The sequence below is a fragment of the Stigmatopora argus genome, chromosome 3 (assembly GCF_051989625.1).
Source record: "Stigmatopora argus isolate UIUO_Sarg chromosome 3, RoL_Sarg_1.0, whole genome shotgun sequence".
NCBI classification, from domain to species: Eukaryota; Metazoa; Chordata; class Actinopteri; order Syngnathiformes; family Syngnathidae; genus Stigmatopora; species Stigmatopora argus.
Window position 1 is genome coordinate 9,426,616 of NC_135389.1, and position 22,533 is coordinate 9,449,148.

Sequence of the window (22,533 nt, forward strand, 5' to 3'; positions counted from 1 at the left end):
TTTCTGGAATTTATGAACAATTCTTGTGGATGTTGACTAAATGTTTGAAAAATTACAGGTTTTCCTACTAAATTCACATCAGATCATTCGATAAAATCGTCATCACAGTTCTCCATTTCATGGCTGTTGGAGTATAATGCTCACAATTTTGGCGTTGTCTTAATCAAGGTGTAGATTATTCAAATTATGGTTGCACATGTTCATTCAGTAATCCCTCAAATTTTGCGGTTAATGTACACCAGACATGGCCGCAATAATCGAAAACTCGCAAAGTATGGTCACCCCTATTATAACTACCTTTTTTTCTTCAGTGCTGAGTCCTAGTAGCAAAAGTGGCTTCTGCTTACGAGTTTCAGTGTGGATTTTTACATTTTTAACAACTTTAAAAAAATAAAATTTGATTAGATTAGATTAGGACTTTATTTCATCCCGTATTCGGGAAATTTCCTTGGTTGCAGTAGCAAGACAGACACACAAGACATTGTAGACCTAGGTAAAAAATTGGAGCCACACACAGGAAGTCCACAAGGTGGGGAGCCTCTGCAGACTGAGACTGAGGTTACCGCACAGTCCCTCAGTAGTCTGGCGGTTTTTAAAGATCATCTTCCTTTCCATAAATAAATATCTCTTTTTAAAAATAATTAATAGCAGAAAAAAATCATAAAGAAGTGAAGTCGCGATAATCGAGGGAAGACTATTTTTTGTTAGAATAGGTTATTTACATAGGATGTGGGATCACTTGTGGGAGATATGGACTTTCAATGTGTGTAAAAAAAAAAGTTAAAAAGCCACCAATAGGGAAACTGCCTGCAAAAACAATATATTTTGAGGTATTTTGGGAAATACAAGCAAAGTGTGTTTCATTTTGATAGAAATACTTGTTTTGTAGTTTGCTTTAACAAGTACAAACTGGGTGTATTTAGTATTGTATAAGTGAAATACATTTAATGTGTCTTGTACACTTTCCTATTCATTCATTACATACATTTGTCACATGCACATGGATGCCATTAATACCAGCTCTGCAACAGCACTCTCTCTACTTCTCTGTTTGTGTGAGTGTGTTTGTGTCAGTTAAGAGGGCAGTGATGTTATGAGGGTGTGCAGATGATGAGGATAAGGAGGAGGAGCATCCAGGATAAAGTGCATTTGTGTTTGAGCTCCAGGAGCAAGTGGATCAAGATTTGTTGGCGGATGAGCACTCGCTTTCCTTCCCTGCAGGACCACTTCATTTTCATCCCGACAATGTGGAGCAAGTGAAAAGGCATTTTTGTTTGGACAGGCGATCTGATTGGCACATGGTGAGTGTGTCTTTAAGTCTGCTTGTGTGAGTGAAAGGGACTTGTTTAGGAAGTCTCCCTAAGAGTAAAAGACCCACTGGACTGTGCATCTGTGGATTCAAGCCTATTAGGGTTTTAGAGGAGCCAACATTTAAGATTAGGGTTTAATTTTTGGGTACCATTTGAGCGTTTAAATCAATGGCAGGGTTTTGACTTTTTGAATCAGGCCAGGGTTGGGGTTTTAGAAAGGATTTCTGTGGGTTTTCTAGTGAGCGTTCTATAGTGACACCCTTTTCTACGGGCTGTGGTGATGCCTGTTTTTAGTCACTTTAGTCTCTAGTTTGTAATGTTATTTAGTATATTTATAGTGTTATCAGGGCTATAAATATTAAATTTCATGACGATACAATATTTGGATAAGAATATGATATTTGCCAAAATTACCAAAGTCTGTCACTTGATTTATTGCCCTTAGATTGATTGAATAAATTGTTATGTACACATTTAATGCTTTTCACCTAAAGCAAAAAATAATAATAATCTAATTTTAGACAATTTTGTTGCTGAAACATTTCAGCCAGACATGAAAATCATTGTTTTAAACAAAGATGGAATATCTAACAGATGACTTTGGTTGATTATTTGTGAATCATTAATTTGATTGTTGCTTTACAATTGATGTCTTAATTTAATCAATGAGGTCAATTAAGAAATCATCATGTTTGAATCGGAGAGCTATCTGTATATTTGATACTTTATCTATTTTGATGTATGGTTACGTACAGTAAATAGTAAAACAGTAAATACAGTCTAGACAACGGTGACGTTGAAAATACACATTCCCTCATTTAGTTTGGATTAGAGTGACATCATTTAGTGGCCTGTGTGAATGTTTGAGGCAGCATGACTGTCACTTATTTGCAATGTAAACTTGTTCGTAAAATGTCATGTAATTATAATAAAATATATTTTTCTTTATTTTAAGTGATAACTAAGTACAGTGAGTAAACAACCTGAATGTCATCAGGTCAGCTCTAAACATTTGATAGCGTAAACTCTACGTTGTCTGTCGTGACGTTCTTCTGTGTTGTCTGTGATGACCTGAGTGGTTCGTCATCTAATGTGCCTGATAGCTCTTTTTAGGCTGCCAGATGTATTTTCCTCCCGCAATCTGAGTCACGTGTGTGCTTTTCTTTTGTGGCATGTGAACAAAGCAAGACGTAGGGCCCACAAAGCAAAGCGCTTGGGGCATCGTCCATCTTGACTTATGTCACCCAGATGCCTCCGAGCTTCCACAAATGGAGCGCAGAGGCAAGAAGGCCAGCGCGAGCACACGTACTGCATTTGTTTTCTTTTGCTTCCACTCAGTGAACTGACCATACTCTTAATCCACAAGCAATGATTTTTCACTAACCCCGGCAGTTTGGCCCCACTCAAAGCCTTCCAGGGATTATTCAATTTAGTTGCGGATTAGCGGCGCCAACTCATTGCAGCGTCTGCTCTCGGCTGGAAGAGGCAAGCTGCGAGCATGTCTGCATCCAGCATGTCAACAGTGTCAAAGATAGATTGAATATTTTTGCTGTTAACTTTAGCATTACCATGAAGCATATCAGTGTGATATTAACTAAAATGGTTTAGTGATTAACAACTAAAGACACGATTAAAAACATAACATGTAGTACAGGGGTGCTCAAACTTTCTTTGCTCAAATTTTAATTTGCAAGGAGCCAACCTCCCGCAATCTACGTTTTTTGACAGGCCACAGACAAAGCTAGGCAGTTATGGATAGTCAGGGGTGCTTACACTTTTTCAGCATGCGAGCGACTACAGAGATGATCAAGCTAAATAGATTTACACTGTATTTATTCATTCTTACAATTTATGTTGATGTGTGTTGCATAACCTCATATGTACGTACATGTGCGTGCATGCGCGTTAGAGCGACACTGTGCTGCTGCATTAAAAAATTAGCTTGGCACCAAGCTGGTGAGATGGAGGAGTCACTTGGCACGGAGTTGGGAGTGGGGCAACTGAAACAGCTCCCTTCACCACCAAAGGCTGCTGAATTGAAGCATGTAATAGTCGCACACATTTGAAGTGTTCAAGATCAATATATCACTTAATGAGCAGTTGTCATAGCTTGTTCATGTGAGGCGAGGTTGTCAGCTCTACACATAATATAATAATAAATAAATTAAATTAAAGCATTGCATATTTTGTGATGATAGTAGGTTATGCAATCTAACAATAGCACCTTTGCTATCGACTGGTACATCACAATCTATGTATTGTGCACCGCTGATATAGCATGTCCAACAAGTGCATCTGAGTTTCATATAAATGACCCATGGTGTAAAGGAAAGTGTGGTTTTGGGTGCTCTGCAGATTTTGTTCAAACGGACCCTGGCGTGATCCAATGTGGCGTCCATGTGGCTGACATGAGGCATCAGAACTGGCAACAACAAAACCTGCAAGCCCTTCTTGGTAAGTGTTACTATTTTTTTTAACTTTTTTTTTTGTGTTTATATATGTCAGGGCCTCTCATGTGTTTAACACCAATAGCATGTCCAAAAATACTTGGCTTCCCAAGTGCCACCACTTTGCCAACAAGGAAACATACTTGCATAGTTCCTAATGAGATTTAACCATTCCTGGGTCTGCTCAAATACTCCCTAAAAGATCATTAATACTCTTTAAATCCTCAATACTGAAATATTTCCTAAAAGTAAATAAATTATTTGTTAGTTCAGTTACTACTGCTTTGTCATCATCCTTTTGTTCAAAGATTATACATTCCTGGAACATTAAAGGGTTTGTGAAACAAACATCCTTTCCCTGTCCCAAAGATACATATAGTACTATGTCCAATTCATTTAATCTGTAGGACCATGTATGCTCAAGTTTCAGTGCTAGTGCATTTTGACTAAGAGGGTGGCAGCGATCATTCACAAGAAGTTTTGTGAACTTTATTTAGGTTGTGAGCATCACAATAATGTGCTTGGATGTGAGACTATTTCAACAACAAATGTGACAAGTCTCCAACTCATTATTTAAAACTATTAAATAAGCTATCATGATTATTGTCACAAGTATTCAAGTGTCGCAATCAAGCTATTATTCACTTCCAGCTCAAACAGATCAGAAGTCGATCAATTGGCTTTAATGGTAGGAAATCAGTTACCACTTATGCTGGATTTTCCCACGACAGCCAGATGCAGTGGCATGTATCGTTGCATTTTGGATTTTCCATTTGACATGCAAACGGACTTAAAAGGGAATGTTATGAGCTGCTTCAACTGGCTGCAGATGGAATCAGCTTTCTTAGGCCCACAACAGGGCAAAATGTTCTCCGCAAATGTACCGACAATACTTCTGAAACATCTTTCTGCACAAGTGTGTCTGCTTTTCAGCTGCTGCTGTTACACCCGCTCTGATTTTGATGGTCCTCCTGGGCCCGGGTCGATGCTGTCCCAGCATGTGCACCTGCAATGGGAACATCAGCGACTGCTCGGGTCTGTCTCTGAGCACCTTGACGCCCCTCTTGCCCCTGCTGGATCAAGGCTGCGTGACGTTGCGCCTCTTTCAGAACAACCTTTCCACACTTGCATCCGTTGACTTTAGCAACCTGACCAGCCTGGAAGTCCTGGACCTTTCCCAGAACCGATTATCCACCCTGTTCTTTGGAGCATTTTCACATCTAGGCAGCCTGCATTGGCTCAACCTGTCCACCAATCTGCTCGGTGCAAACTTGACCACAGAGGACTTCAATGCCAAGGAAGAGAAGGACCGGGGCCTGAACAAGGAGGTCTTTAAGGGTCTGTGGTGGCTACGAGTTCTGGACCTGTCCTCAAATGAGCTCCCCTGGCTGCCTACGGGGCTCTTGGATGGTCTGCAGAGATTGTCATGGTTGTCGTTGGCCAGGAACCATTTGGCCATTCTAGAAAGAGTCACCTTTGAGCCTCTTGTGGGACTTCAGGAGTTGCACCTAATTGGGAACCCCTGGGAATGTGACTGTAGGATGACGAGCTTCAAACACTGGATGGAGTGGATGGTCTACCGAGGTGGGCTTCAGTTCTTCCAAATCTTTTATTGTCAGGAATATATATAATTTATAAAAAATAAATTAAATCATAATCTAATGTCAACAAGCCATAGTCTGCAACTGTCTCTAGAATGTTCTAGAAGGTTTATACCTTTTAAGTCATCTTTTCAAGCAAAAAAAAAATGGGGTTGGGGGTGTAGTTCTAATTTTGGCATGGACAAAACTGCTGAGTGTTTAACTGTTTTTATCCAAATTTTGAAAATCATAGTGCAGAAGCTTTCATAATGCTAACAAAATGTATTTTCCTTCGTCTTCACAGATGGACTGGTAGACGCCATGATCTGCAGTCTCCCCAGAAAATTGTTGGGGCGGGACCTACGCGGGGTGCCGGCAGAGATGTTTGCCAACTGTGTGCAGAGCACCACTGGGGAGTCTTCATCAGAAAATTTTAGCCGCCCTCTGTGTCCGCCAGGTCGTCTCAGCATCACAGACGACTGCATACGGCAGCGCTACCGTCCAATCAGCGTCCGCCGAGCTCACGGTACGCAGATTGTAGCGGGTGTGGTGTGCGGGACCGTCTGTATCATGATGGTGGTGGCAGCCACCTATGGCTGCATCTATGCCTCACTCATGGCGCGCTACCAGAAGAAGATGAAGAACTGTGGGCAACCGCTTATGGCCCAGGAAGGACCAAATGCCGACCCAGAAGAGGGGCTTGAAGAGACTGCGCCGAAAGAGGCCTGCGTGGTGTATGGGTACCGCATCAGTAGCTTCTGATTTACTCAAGATCCCTGTTAATTTATCATCACCAAAACTCCCCTTCATCTACCAAGCCCAATGAATAATTTCAGCCCTAGAATCAAATGTATAGGCCACTATATAAAAACACCTTTATAGTGATTAGGAAGTAGACAAAGGGTGAATAATTCCCAAAACAACCACAAGCTCACATTTTAGTAGTTTTGCTACAGCAGGGGTAGGGAACCTATGGCTCGGGAGCCACATGTGGCTCTTTCGATGGGTGCATCTGGCTCTTCGCTAACCTGTGAGCTAAAATATGGAACCCGCTGGTGACAGAACTGAGATACTACGTCCAGTGCTGCTTTAGTCTTCTTTTTTGCATTAGACTCTGCTAGAATGCATACTCTCATTGATTAGCAACGGCATAAGAATGTTTTTTTCCACTTTAAAAGTGGTGAAATTACTAAAATAAAAGACACCCATTTACATGTATTTTGACTTTTAAATTCGAAGTATGGCTCTCAAGGAATAACATTAGAAAATATGAAGTGTTTATGGCTCTCTTCGTCAAAAAGGTTCCCGACCCCTGTGCTACAACCCCGTTTCATAGGCACACACAGCCTTCAGCAATACTGTCATCTACAGCCCATACAGAGATACTACAACTTAAATTAGGACCACTTTCAGTGTCTAACACGTGTTTATACCATTACAGTAAATGTGGATTGTTTACATTCCTCTCTGTTCTCCAAAATTCGCCTAACTTAATAAAATCATTTTGCCTGAGCTGATTTGTTTTTCTCCCGAAGAAAAAAAAACTTCAAACATTCATTTATGATTTTAGACAAATCAAGAACGATCCCAAACATGGTGGCTCACTGCTGCCAGTAAGTGAACTTCCAGAAAATTGGAAGCAGACAAATTAGGGATTAATGGATAATACAATTAACATCCAAACTGGGACTCACTGAAAAGTATCTGAATAGTGCATTGGAACTCATTAGGCAAATTTTGACAGCACACTTCAACTCCAAAAACAGTGAAAAGGTCACAGCCAAACAAGAAAACATCCCAAAATAATTCCTTTATCATGTACTTTTGTCCAGAAAAAGTGCAGTGGAGATGTAACGGAGGGTAGTGAAATGTGATAATTCAAATGACTAATGATAAACAAAGATGAGTTCTTGGCAACCAAATCTAACAAAAGCAAATGACTTAAAAGAAAACTGACCTCCAGCCATGGCTGTTTTTCCTTGAGCTGAAACAGTGACCGATGTTGTGGCCACCACGTATCTCACGCCTGGAAACCAAAACACCAAGAAATTAGACAACAAACAGTACAAATGGGTAGGCCAAGGGTGGACAAAGAGGTCCTTGATGGCCGGTGTGGGTGCAGGTTTTTGTTCCAACTGATCCAGCACAGACAGTTTAACCAATGAGATTTCTGCAGAAAACAAGAAGCACCTGACTGAAATCCACTGATTGCACTTGTAGGACACCAGATTGGTGAAAAGGTGCCCTCTCTATGCCCTCATTGGTTAAACTGTCGACACTGGATCGGTTGAAACAGAGACCAGGACCCAATTTGGCAATTTGCAGAATCGGTTCGAGACCCCTGCTTTACGTGTATAACGATAAAATGTCAATATCACGAATCGGTCTGTTATGTGAAAACGATAGGCGCAATCTGACCTTTGTCATTGACGGCGTAGTAGAAAAAATTTCCAGGTGGATTCTCCACAGCCAGTCGGTACCACAGTGGGAAATGATCGATTGTGAACAAGTTGTCCTTGTCTGAAGGGGTCAAGAACTTCCTGTGATATGACAACCGGATACATTGTGATATTTAGTCTGAGCGATTGGGTGATCGACACGGAAAGTGTTCTCACTTTGCCACACGTGTCTCCGTGCCGGCATATCTCATGACCCTCATCAAACCAGCACGTGTACCTAGAAAGGCCGCTTCTATGCCGGGCTCCACCCTGCATAAACACACAAAAACACCCTAACAATGCAATCCAGGATATTTGTGTGCTTTGTCGTGTTGTGTGTTGGTACATTTTTTTGGGAGTGTGATAATACACGCACACACATGATAGGGGAGAATAGGTTGGTTCGTCACAACGTTTACACTATCATGAATCTCTTCCCATCAACATATTTGAGAAGAGTTGCCACTTGTCCATGGATTAGTCCAATCGATTATATATATATATATATATATATATATATATATATATATATATATATATATATATATATATATATATATATATATATATATATATATATATATATATATATATATATCTTTAAAGGGCGCACATTTAATTCATTGGCAACCTGAATGACTTGGACATCTATTACCGCCAATGGCATGGAAAGAGTTACCTACTCTGAGAACAAAAATAGTGTTACTTGGGCTTGGGTCTTTCTGTTTATACTATTTACAAACAACCCTGTTCTCCACACAAATGCGCGTACACACTGACAAAGACAAAACGTTTGCACGCAGGCAGTGGTGACCTGTCGTTGAGCACAATGGCATTCCAGTAAGCCTCCATCGGTGCCGTCACCACCGCGTCAAACAAAGTTTGCTGAAGCAGAACCTCGTCACCTAGACAACACACAGACAATGCCATCATTTTTACATTTTGTTTTCTACATTTTAAGCAAATTCACTTAATATGAAGCATATAAGAGAATGAAAACTAGAACTTTTCGGGGAGAGCTGATTTTATTTGTTAGCAGATGGCTCAAGAATGTATCCCTCATAATAATCGGGTCCTCTGGGATAATGCATTGTCAATACATAGTGATGACGTACATTCCAGGTCTGGCTCCTTGCCCATTAAGTAGCGGATAGCCACCTGCAGCTGAGTGTACTTGCGGTGGGCGGGGTCAATGTCCGTCTCACAATATGTCCTTAAGAAGAACAACACCAAGAATGAACACAAAACGGGATTGCGGAACGTATATCTGATAGCCTTTGACGATTATCGAACATCAGGATTTATTTTTATTTATGTTCATTCAGTCAAATCTACCAGTCGTACCACTCGGATGCGATGCTGAGATCCGGAGAGGTCAAGTCGTGGAGCCCTACAAATGCAAAGTTCATCATTAAAGCAAGATTGTGACAAAAGTGAATTCTCCTCAACTAATGTGGGTTATTCTGGGTAATGCAGCTTACCTTCTTCCACGGACACATTTCCCACAAACATGAGCTTCCCGTGACCCTGGGTAAGCACCATGCCGAAGCTACACATAAATACACACAACATTTGCCTCAATTGTAATGAATTACTCGACAGAGTATGAGCTGTCATGTTCCATTTTAGGAAATAAAGGGATGTCTTGACATTTCGAATTGACCGATAAGTGTAATACTAGTTCACATAATGCTCTGATGAAATTACCACGGTTTGTTCAAAAGAAAAAGAGATAAATGTTTACATTGTTAAAGTTTTTGTCCGCGCAAAGTGAACTCACAGTTCAGAACACAATATTCAGACAGTAAGTCGAAGTAATATTAGCCATTCTTGGCACATAATGAAGAATATTAGATACCTAAAAGTAACGAGAAAATTCATGAGAACGTTACAGGTTACTCTGAACGTTATATACTTTGTTTACAATTTCATGCAAGTCAGGTTTCTCGTATTTCAAGGCATTGCTTTTTTAATGCTTTTTATTTTATGTTATATATTTTTAAAGGTGGGCAATATAGCAGTATAGAAAATATATTCGTATACGTAAATGTATTTTTAAATGAGTTGTGCAATTAGAATTATTTGAATTTAATAGTCTATCGTTTATATCAATGTAATTTCAAACAAGGTACTCTTGTTGTCGTATTGTATTTATGTTTTACATTGCGTTATTTGAAGGCGTGAGCATTTTTATTTGATTTTGTCACTGTTCACTGAAATATTCTGTTTCAACAAAATTCCTTGTGATGTCACGTGGCTTTGAATTGGACAGAACATTTGCTCTTACGTTAAAAGGAAAATATCGAGATCGACCACTTATTGTATTTCAATAGCCAGCTTCAATATATCGGGATATACATTTTGGCCCATATCACCCACCCGTTTTAGATTGTATCAAAGAGGATAGAAAAGATTGTACCTGAAAGGAGTGTCGTCAATGTTCGTGTAGAAATATTCGTTGACCAGGAGCAGTGGTCTCCTCTATTTAAAGGCAGGAACAATGTTGTGTATGTCAATTAAGTCATTTTTTACCCTTAAATTGTTAAAGTACTTTTCTAGGGGAGACGCCCTTCTTCAGGAAGTGGCTCTAACTTCCTACAGACGTCGCACGTGGACTCACCCCATTCTCCACAGACGCCCTGATGTTCAGACTGTGGCTTCCCGTCTCGCCCCTCACCATGGCTGTTCTCAGCTGAACGAGACAAAATACACATCAGACATTGGGTCAGGTGGGAATAGGACCATAATGCGTTTGGCGTGGTCACCTTCTCTTCACTGTCCTCCCACTCCACTTCAGACAGATCAACACTGTTGTAGTTGGGCTTTGGCTTCAGCTTCTTGCCATCCTTGTACTGAAAACGTGTTACAAATTCTAACATTTTCACACTCAATGTTTAGTTTTTTGTTATTTATTCTTTTTAAATCTTGGAAAAATATCTTCATGTTTTTAAAAAATACTTTCATCATATATTTAAAGTCAAATCACCCGTAATTCTTATAACATTACTCGAAATAACATCAAAACAAAAGACGCTTGAATGTTTAGGGGGTTAAAAAATTCCATGAAAGAGCAATTTGCAGCAATAGAAGTGTGAGGTCACCAGAGGTCGGAGGTCAGGATGCGCAAGGATGTAGCCGTTGTTGGTGATGAGGAAGGCATAGCCGTGAGCGCCCAGCTGAGGAAAACAAAGGCAGGATCGCCAACGACATCATGACGATGACGTAGATGGCGAGGATGACTGACCATGTATCGGGGTGCGAGCTTCATGACCTCCGAAAGAGGAATGTCGGTGCCCACCACGCCCAGCAGGATCCCGTGCGACAACTGCACACATGTTTACATGTAAAGAATCAGAAAAAGTCCCAGCAATATGGATTTTTTTTTTAATGATAGCAGTATGTAAACCAGAGCTGCAGGGAATTTTACCATTAATGTTTATTTTATGTTTTCATTTATTTTAGTGTAATTTGAGAGGCCAATTGTTACTTTAAGCCCTAACACACAATGAAATGTGAATTTAGAAACCTAACATGTCTTGAATCCTTGACTGAAGGTACTCGGACGATTCGTCCATTCGGCAAACTGTCCGTCGGCGAAACGTCCCTCGGCGAAACGTCTTTCGGCGAATCGTCCGGTCACATTGACTGAATGAACTTAATTTTTATCTATTAAGGTTTTGGGGCTAGGTTAAGGTTGAGGTTAAAAAACATGGTTATTGGTTTAAATTAGGGCTTAAGATGGGGTCCTATTTCAAAAGCCTCATTTTAAACTGTAACCGTATCTTTATTCTTCTTAAAATCCTTAACCACAGGTGTCAAATTCAAGGCCCGGGGGCGAGATCTGGCAAGTAAATCATGTGCATCTACTGTGTTTCTTGTAAAAGCTTGATCATTTATCTATGAAAACCATCTGTTTTAAAATGTAAAGACTAAAAGAGAAGAATGAGAGCTTATTAAATAGTTCAATTTGAATTAAATTAATGACAAATGATTTTCCCCTATTTTTCATTTAAAAAAAACCCAAAGATAAAAAGACAATATATATTAAGTATTTTGGGCCCAGCAGCCCTATTTGGCAGACATAATGGCCCTTTGAAGGAAACCATAAGTACAATGCAGCCAATGACAAAGGAAAATTCCCTAAATCCTAGTTGCCTTAAACGTGAAGATCACAATCATTTGTTTGAACGTGTGTAATCATAGAAAAAAGAAAATACTTTGGAGTTTGTTTTTTGACTGACCGTCTCCTTCTTTTTGCTGAAAACGGGCATCGCGACTGACGTCATCAGCAGCAGACTTTGCGCTTTGGTGTTAAACAGCTGATGCAAAACAACAAAAAAGCACAACAACATGTCAACATTCGGGAGAACAGCAACATTTTGCTGTTGGGTGTTGTGTCAATTTGATGAATGAAATTTTGAAAGTCGTGGTTTAATAAAGCTTGTGAAACGCCCTCATATGGAAGAGCAAACAAGACAAAACCATTGGGAGATTGGGACTTGCTAATTTACTTAAAAAACATTTAATGTTTTACCTCCTTGGTGTTGGGAAGCTGACGGAGGGAAGGGCCACAGAATGACGACGATGATAAAAATGAAGATGAAATAAGACATGATGGAGCTGAAGAGGAACAGGACAAGGACCGCGGGTGCGAGCGCCCTTCGAGGGGCTCACCACAGTATCCATGTAGGCTTCGGTCCAGATGATGTCGTGATCGTGGTTGATGACCATCGGACGACTTAACACGTGCAGATACTCCATCACGTTCTCCTGCACGTCGGCCAGAGTGGACACGTGTGTGTAGTAGCCTGGAATCACACACACCATTAATAATTCATGAAGCACATAAGTAAATACAGAGTGATGTACCACCTTTATTGTTGCATGCAATCCATTTTGTGTTTTGGGCAAAGGTCATCTCTCTTCCAATCAAATATGTGAAGACGCGCACCTAAAGACAATACATAGTCCTAATCTTCAAAATGCTAAAAATAAATGTCAAAGGATTCTGTATGTCAAATTTCGGATCAGCGTTGCGCTCACCCTGCGGTCAGGCCAGTTGAACTCCTCAAAGACGGACTCAAAATCCTCCATAGCGCCGTCTGTGATCAACATGATGGCCTGGTTGCACATACTGCCCTGACCTTTGACACGCGCCTGTCAAGAGTCAAGAACATGCACATTTATCGTCTTCGTGCGTGAGATAAAAAACAACCCACCTATCCACACTCTTCCCACCTCATTAAGGATCTTGAAAGATTCTTTCATTGCGTGTTTGATCTTTGCTTCCCCTTTCACATGAAGCTCATCCACCAGCATCTTGAAATGCTGACACGCGCACACACACACACATTGTGACAAAAAAATCTATGAGCTCATGCGTGACAACAATGACATCACATTACATATTTTTTCAGGATCATGTGTTCAAGGTTTTCTGGGTTTGTTGTGCATATTTGTAACTGCATTCTTGTAACTACGTTTGTCTTTGTCTTGGTGTGTGTGTTTGAATTCTACCTTCATTTATTTGTTTGTCTTTTACATGTATGCGTGTTTATGTGTGTCAGAGTACTTGTGTTTAAATGTTTTTATTGCATGTTACCTCCCTGTTGTCCAGGTCAGCTTGGACAAGAGTTCCTTTGAAGCACGGCTCCACATAGCGCACATAATCTGTGTACTACACGATTGTAAAAGTTATGGGTGAATGAATTGGGTATGATAAAAACCCCCGTCTGTGTATCTCACAGCAATGACGTTGACGAAGTCATTTTCGCCCAGTGTGTCGAGAATGGTGTTGATGGTGTGTTTGGCGATGGTCATCTTCAAGCCCTTCATGCTGCCGCTGATGTCCACCATGATGATGATGTCCTTGGGTGACGTGGCTGCTTGGATGTACCTGATGCAGATGAACGGCATACAACAAGCCTGCTATTTCTTAAAAAAAAAATCAATGGCATAGTTTCTTGACAATATAAGGAAGCAAAGCACTAATTCTTTCCAAATTAAAACTTCTCAACTAACTTTGAGGAGTCTCCTTGACTAGCACTAGATGACTACAGTCGATCACGTAAAGTAACAACCTAACCCATCCGAATATTGTATTGTTGGGAGGAGAGGAATAAAAAGTCACCAATTTCGGTTCCGGCAGTCAAATGCCGCCACGCCGTTGCTGTCTGGAGTCCATTTGATACCTGAAATCCAGACCAGATTCTTAAAGTGGAGCACATATTATATCATCAAACACACGCGAGTAAGTGTTGTTTTAAATAAAATAATACACTTTGATTACAGTTTTCCCAGTAAAAAAAACATAAAATATATTTTTATATTATTTATGTTTTTTTTACTGGGAAAATGCACTAAGGTTTCACTGAGCGGACGTGTGAGTGTATAAGAGTTTGTATGTACATGAGTTGTCCCCTTAGGAAGGGACGTCAGTCAGGGTCTTAACAAGTTCTCCAACAAAACACAATAAAAGTATGGGAAATTTGGAGCTTTTCTTTATCTTAATAATTAATAGGGCATTAAGTATGACTAAATAATAATTTGCAGTTTGTATTTAGGGAATTTGAGCAACAATTTAAATGGTAATTATCAATGACCTTCCGGGCGACCAAAAGACCGGCGACCAAACGACTGAGTACCATGTAGAGGTACCACTGTATACTATACACACAAACGCAAGCATGCACACACACTAAAATATTCATCCACCCCTGGTATAGGGGATTGCATATAGAGGCCACTACCAAATGGGTGTCTCCTTACCAGGGTAGATTCTAAAAAAGCCAGTTGAACTGCCAAAGAATTGCCAGGTGAGTGTCGGGTCTTTCTGGAAGTTTGCCATGAAGACGTCATTGAGGGCTTCCGAGTTGTAGATGGCATTCAAGATGTTCGGGTCTGGAGGAAAGAGATGGTGAGCGTTGAAAATGCAAGGCAAAAATTATGGCAGAACCTTCTATTCAGCAAGCATAAGCTCTGACCTTTGTTGTAGACGTTAGTGGGCACCTGGATGGTGCTCTGTTGGATATTGACAGGCATCTTGTTGAAGTGCTCGTTCTCCTCCAGGGCAAACTCCCCACCCAGCTCCACAGAGTTACCGTCCTCATCCACTGTGTTAATCAGCATCGAGTTGTAGTAGTCAAACTGCCACATAAAAACGCACCCACACATGCATTTATGTGCGCTCGGACACATATAAGTGATGTTGAATCAATAAGAGTTAAAAACAAAAACATTTAAAAAGAGGAAACAGAAATAAAATCACAAATAAATGGATGAAAAGTCATACAATTGGTTATTTGAATCATGATAGGAAGTTTATAGCCCTGATTTAAAGAAGCTAACTTTGTGAGCAAGCCACAGATCTTAAGGTACCATATTTTCACGACTATAAGGCGCACATAAAAGTCTTAAATTTTCTCCAAAATAGACAGGGCGCCTTATAATCCAGTGCCCTTTATATATGGACCAATACTAAAAATGTTATCACGATAAGATAAAATAAATCAGTCGATAGGGTACACCATCCTCTACAGCTCTCACAACTACGGCAAACAGCCCCCGACTCTACTATTTGTCCTGTAGAAAAAGTACTGCGCAGTGACTGCTGGGATATATAGTTCTTTTGTCAATACACACAGGATGACGGCGAACACACTAATTTGGCATTTCGGCTGTATTTACAAAAGAAATCCTGCCGCTAGATGTTGGCGTCAACAGAGCATTCAAAGCTAGACTGCGAACTATATAATATATATATATATATATATATATATATATATATATATATTATATAGTTCGCAGTCTAGCTTATATATATATATATATATATATATATATATATATATATATATATATATATATATATATATATATATATATATATATATATATATATATATATATATATATATACACACATATACATATACGTACATCAGTGGCGGTCGGTGCATTTTCTCGTAGCGCCTACAATGTATCAATCCAACAATGGGGTAAAATCCACTTCCTAGCAGCAGTTCATGATTAAATACAAATACTGGAGCTTTTCAGACATTAAAACCAGGCTAGGGGGGCGATTTTCCCGGGAAAAGACAGCGATGAACGTCAATGGCGTACGGGCAAACATTGCCCGAAAATGGGGTAAAATCCAGCCGAAAACAGCATTTATTGATTAAATACAAATACTGGAGCTTTTTAGACATCAGAACCGGGCCCGGAGTATCATTTCCCCGGTAAAAAGACAGCAATGAACGTCGATACGTCCATACGTGAAATGACAAAAAATGCACTAAAATTAGGTAAAATCCACTTCCTAGCAGCATTTATTGATTGAATACAAATACTGGAGCTTTTGAGACATTACAACCAGGCCAGGGGGGTGATTTCCTCGGGAAAAGACAGCGATGGACGTCAATGGTGAAACGGCAAAAATTAAACTGGGGTAAAATCCACATCCTTGCAGCATTTAGTGATTAAATACAAACACTGGAGCTTAAATACAAACACTGGAGCTTTTCAGATATCAGAACCGGGCCCACAATTGAAATATTATTTAGGAATATAGCCATATTATACTCACCAAAAATTATTTTTAACTGTACATAATATCCATCCTCTTATCTTTATTCCTTCTTTTCTATCACCATCGAAGCTAATGATGAAAGTCGAGCCTGTCCTGTCACATTTCCGGCATTGTGGGTGGAGTTTGCGATCTCTTGGCCCACCTACTAGCCATTCATAGTTGGTGAAAGCAATGACGTATCCCAGCCAGCAAAATGCTAACGCCTATGAAAAATCATTGTGGGGTTGCCAACTCGAAATCTGAATCAAAAAATGATTCCAGATGATTTAAGGGTTCCAGATGCTTCATTGTGGTCAGCCAAATAGCATGCGTTTTGGTCCAAGGGTATTTAGTGTTTTATAGACCAGCAGTAACATTTTGCCTATCGTTTGACTGACAAGAAGTCAGTGTAATGATTTCATGGAGTGTAATATGGTCCAGAGTAACAAAATAGAAAATTAAACTCCAGAAATTACAGTATAAGGAATATTACTTTTTAAAAATGACTATTGTCTGTGGCATGTATTTGATAATTAGCAATTTTTTTTTGTTTAAAAAAAAGATTCTTCATTGTAATTCAAAGGTCAGGATCTAAAGAAATGCTAGAAATTGCTTAGGTTACCCACGCATATATGGATATAAAAGAAAGTTTCTGTTCTCATTATAAATGATATATCAGAGGGAGTGTTGGAACACATGCACCCACCTCTAAGGAAGTATTGAAATCATGGTAGAGGTCGGCGTCTTCTTCTGATTCAGCCAACCTCTGATGAGAAAAAAATCATCACAAAATAAAATCCCTTTGGTGTGCTTTTGTTTTGTCTCAAACTTAGCAGGATTGATTTGACCGGATGGAAAAAAAGTCATAAGTGGCCAAGTTCAGTGATTCATTGATAGTCATGTAATATCGTGAATGATTACTCTATAAATTATTTAAAAAATAATAATAATAATAAAAATACCTTAACAGACTTCATTTTGCTTCCCAGCATGCGTTCAATCTTCTCAGAATAATCCTTGACAAGATCGTCTCCAGCAAGGTCATACATCTGGATGATGGGCTCCACATCCTTCAGTTTCTGAAGCCATACACACCAAGACACACACTGCACTATTAGCTGAGGTGCTTAGAAGCATGGCACTAAACAAAGCACAGTAATGCAGTTTAGTTAGGTTATTTGTGTCACAAGTGATTTGTGTCACTTATTTTGAGCTTGTGGATTTTCCCCAATTAGATTTGATCTGAAGTCGGCCAAGTCAGACGTCACAGTGACCTCCAGTCACTTTCTCCAAATCAGAAAATGCCAATGTTGCGTAGAAAAACAAGCTGTACCTTCTGAAGAAGAAGAGATCCTGAATATTTGGTGGACAGATCTCGAAGTTGCGACGAAATGATCGATGCCCACTGCTGAACACTATGACACAACGACACAAGAAAAAAATATACTCAACAAGTGACAACATTACAAAACTGTTGCATATTTTTGCAGCAGTAGACATGCAAATGCGAAAATCAGTTTGGATATTTATTGAAACATTTTAGAAAATACTGTGGTGTGTTTCGAACTTCAATATAATAGTATGTATATAGATTGGCCATACGTCCTGCAGTATGCAGGAATAATGTATAATTTAAAATACCTTGTCCTGAATCCTGAGCAGCCTCAAACAGGACACTTATCTGTCCTCCCGTCTTAAATTGGAACTGAACATGACATAGTCCAGCATGTTTGTGAGGTTTTCCTGCATTAAGAGCAGCTAGACGCAGGCAAGTTAAAAGCACTTCGGAGAGTGCTTCTTCCCCTTAATTTCCAGAATTCCCTGCAAAATGATCTGCAGATTGCATTCTAAAGCCATTCCACAGCATTGTGGGAAATGCACTTTACTGCAACATTCTCAATGCCTTTGTTGGGCATTATCTAACTGTACAACCAATCGAGGACAGATCATTGATGTAAAAAAATGCATTCTGGCTAGCGACATTATACAATAATGGCAAGTAGTATTGTATCGCAACACTTTAAAACACTCTGCAGCCAAGTTGCGAGTGAGCTGAGAGGCCAGATATTCTAGTTGGAGCGCGCTAACACAGATTAACCAGATTATCGGGTTGAGTGGACAAGATGGCAGAGGGACAAGAATATGTGGAACAGTTGGCGCCTCCCAAATCCTGGCCACTGACCTAACCGGCCAGCAAGGGGTGGAGCCTCACTTCCTCCTGCCAATGATTTGCAGCCACAATAGGAATCAGGCCTTAAAATTCAAATTGAAGCAGTTTGTCTATGTAACAATTATAGCCCTCGTGATACATCCATTACTATGATAACGACTCTTAAAAAGTATGCTTTTTCTGGTATGTTAATTGACAAAGAATGACATGCAATCGAGATTCCAGGTAAAATTTCTCGTCAGTCACTTTGATTATCAATGATGGAATTAAAGGGCAAATAATGCTTTTATTTATTGATAGTTGAAATGCCAAAATCTAGTTTACAATAATTGTAGTTTAATCATCCGCAGTGTGCATGTGTGTGTGTAACTGTCTCTGTGTGTCTGTTCATTCTCTATGGACTCTAAAATGGCTTAGGCAATTTATCTGAAAATTTACACAGTTATGCTTTCAGCGTCTGTGGAGGTCACGGAATTGGTTTTGTATCAAAAAATTTCCGACAACTACCGAAAAACAATTCAAAAAAAAAAATGGGTTTCCCAAAAAATGGTCCGATTCACACCAAATCACACACATTCGCAATCTGTCGTCAGGGGTGTCAATCCAGAGTTTCAACATCATGAGTGTCTTAACGGCAAAGAAAACCGATAAAATATAAAAACCAATACGGTACGATTGCGACTACTGGATTTCAACAAAAATCGGCAGGGTTTTGAATCTGGTCGTTCAGAAGGTCCATGCCACGTTTCAGTTTTTTTTTGACAGAGCCACAATTCGACAATCAATAACACTTCAAACCAGTATTTCCCGAAAACGCTGATTTCAGAAAAAATAAGTTCAGCGTGCAGTGAAGAGGAAGGACGACTTGGGGCAAAACTTAGCAGCGTTTTTTTTTTTTACCCCACGCTCAAACTATTCATTGGCATACCATGGATACAAAGAAAAAACAAGCAACAACAACCACGGTTGGATCTCGACTTCTTCGAAAACCCACTTCCCTGATTCACCCTAACAGATTGCCTCCAGCCTTACAACACAGGGTGCGCAGAAGTACTGTTAGTATGCAGTGAAAAGGAAGTGCGCTTCCCATTAAAACATAACGACCTGCGCAAAGTGAAACCGCACGTGGCCACGCCATGCGCACATAGGGAAATTTGAACTGTATTGATTGGCGTCTTACGCACCTACTTTGACCCCACACACACATGAACGAGCACTGCTCCAAAGCCTTACTCAAGGCCCAGCAATGCTGGGCTCTTCTGCTTGTTTAATATAATTTTAAAGATTGATCTTGGGCGGCCCGGTGGTAGAGTGGTTTAGCGCGTCAGCCTCACATTAGAAGACGTGGGTTCAAATCCAGCTCGGTCCACCTGTGTGGAGCAGTTGCATGTTCTCCACGGGCCTGCGTGGGGTTTCTCCCGGTACTCCAGCTTCCTCCAACATTCCAAAACATGCATGTTAGGCTGATTGGACACTCTAAATTGCCCCTAGGTATGAGTGTGAGCGTGAATGGTTGTTTGTCCCCTTGTGCCCTGCGACTGGCTGGCCACCAATTCAGGGTAACCCCCGCCTTTGGCCTGAAGTCAGCTGGGATAGGCTCCAGCACCCCCCGCAACCCTTGTGAGGATAAAGCGGTTCAGAAATTGAGATGGGATGAGAAGATTGATAGGGCTAATTTTTCAGTATCCTATTTTCTCACAAGATCGGATACGATCCAGCGTGTTTCAAGTACCGTTGAGCTTTTTGACTGCAGTACATTAAATCCCTTTGCAAACTTGTCTTTTGAGTGGGACAATTTCTCTCTGGTAACATCGCGTAAACAGTATTTCTTGAGGAGGTACTAGCAAGGTTCACTTTAATACTAATAATATTATTTGTCATATAATGGTTACATTATTTTGGATTTTTTTTTACTGGATGAAAAAATCTGGCACCGGAACAGCAAATTGGCAAAACATTTCTTGAAAAAAAATCAGATCTGAAGTAAAAATAAAATAAAAAAATAGGTGTCCCAAGTGTCTGTAGGTTACGAGCTAGCTAGTCGAGGGCATGTGCACCGAGCATCCATGAGCCTGTTTGTGTACTAGGGCTCACTGGCCGTTGCTTTTCAATTAGATTATTATTAATCAATAAAAAAAGTATTTGTTAATAACAAAAATCTTGATGTTGGTTATAATTCACAAGATGGACTTTTGACTGCTAATCAATTTACATTTTGTGCCCCTGAATGTTCTACTTGAATTACCTAAGATTTAATGTTAGTGATTATTGTACTTTTTATAATTACATCACACCCAAATGAAGCATACTTCATTCAGGATTTTAATTAATGTGGTCACATGGAGATTTAGATCAGAAAGTTATAATCTGTTTTATTAATTTACAAAAGGTTTAAAATTTATTTCTTCAGCAGAAGGAAAACTATTACCCAGATTCAAACTATTTTATGCTTGTTTATCCACAATAGTGTTAGACTTTGATCCATCCAAGTAAAATTAAAATTTAGATCAGAACCTGAATCAGGTTGAATTAATAATTTATTGCATAGCTGTAACTCATGGCTTAATTCAGACAGTAGAACAACATAGATCATTAGAATAAAACTTAACGAGTTTGTACTTATATATTTAATCCGTAGTTGGAATTTCATTCTTTACAGTTGAAAAACAAAGATCTTTGTAAAAACCCATTTACACCTGCTTTTTCATTTTCAAAGCATGAAGCTCTTCTTCAGAGCCAACGTGACAATATTGGGACCATAGCAAAGGTGAGGCTGTTTCTTTAAGTTCACACTGGCAAGATGAGAAGAAATTGCTGCAGATCAAAATCAGTTTGAACTGGTTTCATTCATTCATTTTCCATGGCTGTCTTCCAGGGTTGTAGGTGTTTTGGAACCAATCCCAGCTCGCTACGGTCAGTAGGTGGGGTTCACCTGAATTGGTTGCAGGCCAAATTGCAAGGCACCATGAGACCGACAACGTAAAATTTGACAATTCCAATGAATTCTACTTCACACCCAGTTTGAAACAATTTGACTTATTCACTGTCAAAACAAGGACCACTAGAAATAAACCGGTTTAAAACTGCGGAGTGGACTTACGTCTCTGGTGGTATTTTCATCTGAGCATGAACACTGGCCCACAAGAAAAACAATCCCAAAACTCTGCGCATTTTAGACCCTCTTTCCATCCTGACTATCGGGATTTGTCAGGATGACTTAGGACTGATGAGGCCTCCTCACGTGGGATCCAGGATGAACACCAGCTTGTTGCTCTTCATCAAGTTTCTGCTTCTTCTAGTTCCTCATGAAAGGACCTCACAATAAAGAGCTTGAGTACCCCTTCTTGCAAGTCTCCCCTTGCTGTTCCTTTCTCTTCGGAGTTCCTTCAGGTTTGGCCAGATTCCTCCTCATAGCATCAGCATACAGTTGTGTGAGCTTCCGGCATCCCACTGTGAATTTTGCTGCCGCTCACCCAATTTGCGACATAATCCACTTGGATTAAAAAGACCTCTTCAGCAGCGGGAAACCAGCAATGGGGCAGGCGGGACCAGAAGGGTTTGCAGGACGTCATTGGACAGACGCTCCGTTTCATCTAAGAGGATTATGCGCACACTAGTATACATATGTGCATGCGCGCACACATGCAAACACCGCCCCAGACATACACACATTTTTTGTATGCATAAGGGTTTGGTTTTATGAAGAGACAGACACATCCACACACAACGACCAATTAGAAGAAAAGTACAAAATAGTGTTTTGTTTGGATACGGGCACACACAAACACCTGCATTTTGTAAATGGAGAGGATTTTCAGGGATTTTTTTTATCGAACAATGACAGTACTAAAAGCACTTGACATTACGTTCACACACCAGTAGGCAGTGCTGCTACTATGCAAGACTTAGGGTTGAGGGTCTTGTCTGAGTCTTCAAGATACCCCCTAAGGCAGTGGTTCCCAAACTATCTTACCTGACGCCCCCCTTCTTGCTTCCAGTAGACCCGCACGCCCCCCTCCCAC

At 40.1% G+C, this 22,533-nt stretch overlaps 2 protein-coding genes across 10 annotated transcripts in view; one reads left to right on the forward strand and one right to left on the reverse strand.

Annotated features, from left to right (window-relative positions):
* The window catches only part of LOC144071737 (voltage-dependent calcium channel subunit alpha-2/delta-4-like), a 63,603-nt gene that overhangs the window by 38,253 nt on the left and 2,817 nt on the right, over positions 1-22,533 (reverse strand). For 3 of the 8 annotated variants that reach the window (XM_077597107.1, XM_077597101.1, XM_077597100.1), the window contains exons 1-27: positions 21,612-22,065; positions 17,675-17,756; positions 17,304-17,420; positions 17,048-17,107; positions 14,759-14,921; positions 14,544-14,675; positions 13,906-13,966; positions 13,521-13,671; positions 13,378-13,452; positions 13,014-13,103; positions 12,819-12,932; positions 12,648-12,726; positions 12,450-12,583; positions 12,310-12,327; positions 12,017-12,094; positions 11,020-11,100; positions 10,877-10,951; positions 10,541-10,627; positions 10,396-10,467; positions 10,195-10,256; positions 9,257-9,324; positions 9,120-9,165; positions 8,891-8,988; positions 8,590-8,680; positions 7,953-8,045; positions 7,756-7,877; positions 7,295-7,363 (exon numbers count right to left, since the gene is read on the reverse strand). In XM_077597107.1, the coding sequence (XP_077453233.1) occupies positions 7,295-7,363; positions 7,756-7,877; positions 7,953-8,045; positions 8,590-8,680; positions 8,891-8,988; positions 9,120-9,165; positions 9,257-9,324; positions 10,195-10,256; positions 10,396-10,467; positions 10,541-10,627; positions 10,877-10,951; positions 11,020-11,100; positions 12,017-12,094; positions 12,310-12,327; positions 12,450-12,583; positions 12,648-12,726; positions 12,819-12,932; positions 13,014-13,103; positions 13,378-13,452; positions 13,521-13,671; positions 13,906-13,966; positions 14,544-14,675; positions 14,759-14,921; positions 17,048-17,107; positions 17,304-17,420; positions 17,675-17,756; positions 21,612-21,700 (2,407 nt within the window). In that variant the 5' untranslated portion in view covers positions 21,701-22,065. Of the gene's footprint in view, positions 1-7,294; positions 7,364-7,755; positions 7,878-7,952; positions 8,046-8,589; positions 8,681-8,890; positions 8,989-9,119; positions 9,166-9,256; positions 9,325-10,194; positions 10,257-10,395; positions 10,468-10,540; positions 10,628-10,876; positions 10,952-11,019; positions 11,101-12,016; positions 12,095-12,309; positions 12,328-12,449; positions 12,584-12,647; positions 12,727-12,818; positions 12,933-13,013; positions 13,104-13,377; positions 13,453-13,520; positions 13,672-13,905; positions 13,967-14,543; positions 14,676-14,758; positions 14,922-17,047; positions 17,108-17,303; positions 17,421-17,674; positions 17,757-21,611; positions 22,067-22,533 lie in introns of those variants that run through there. The other 5 variants (XM_077597108.1, XM_077597106.1, XM_077597102.1 and 2 more) reach the window with 3 other exon arrangements.
* LOC144071739 (leucine-rich repeat and transmembrane domain-containing protein 2-like) lies at positions 1,099-6,288 on the forward strand. Of its 2 annotated transcripts, none has more exons than XM_077597112.1 (4): positions 1,099-1,301; positions 3,666-3,764; positions 4,675-5,341; positions 5,642-6,288. In XM_077597112.1, exons 3-4 carry the CDS (start codon positions 4,720-4,722, stop codon positions 6,097-6,099), a joined length of 1,080 nt encoding a protein of 359 aa, XP_077453238.1. In that variant the 5' UTR covers positions 1,099-1,301; positions 3,666-3,764; positions 4,675-4,719; the 3' UTR covers positions 6,100-6,288. The 2 variants fall into 2 exon arrangements, with proteins under 2 accessions (XP_077453238.1, XP_077453237.1); XM_077597111.1 differs by having other exon boundaries at positions 4,691-5,341.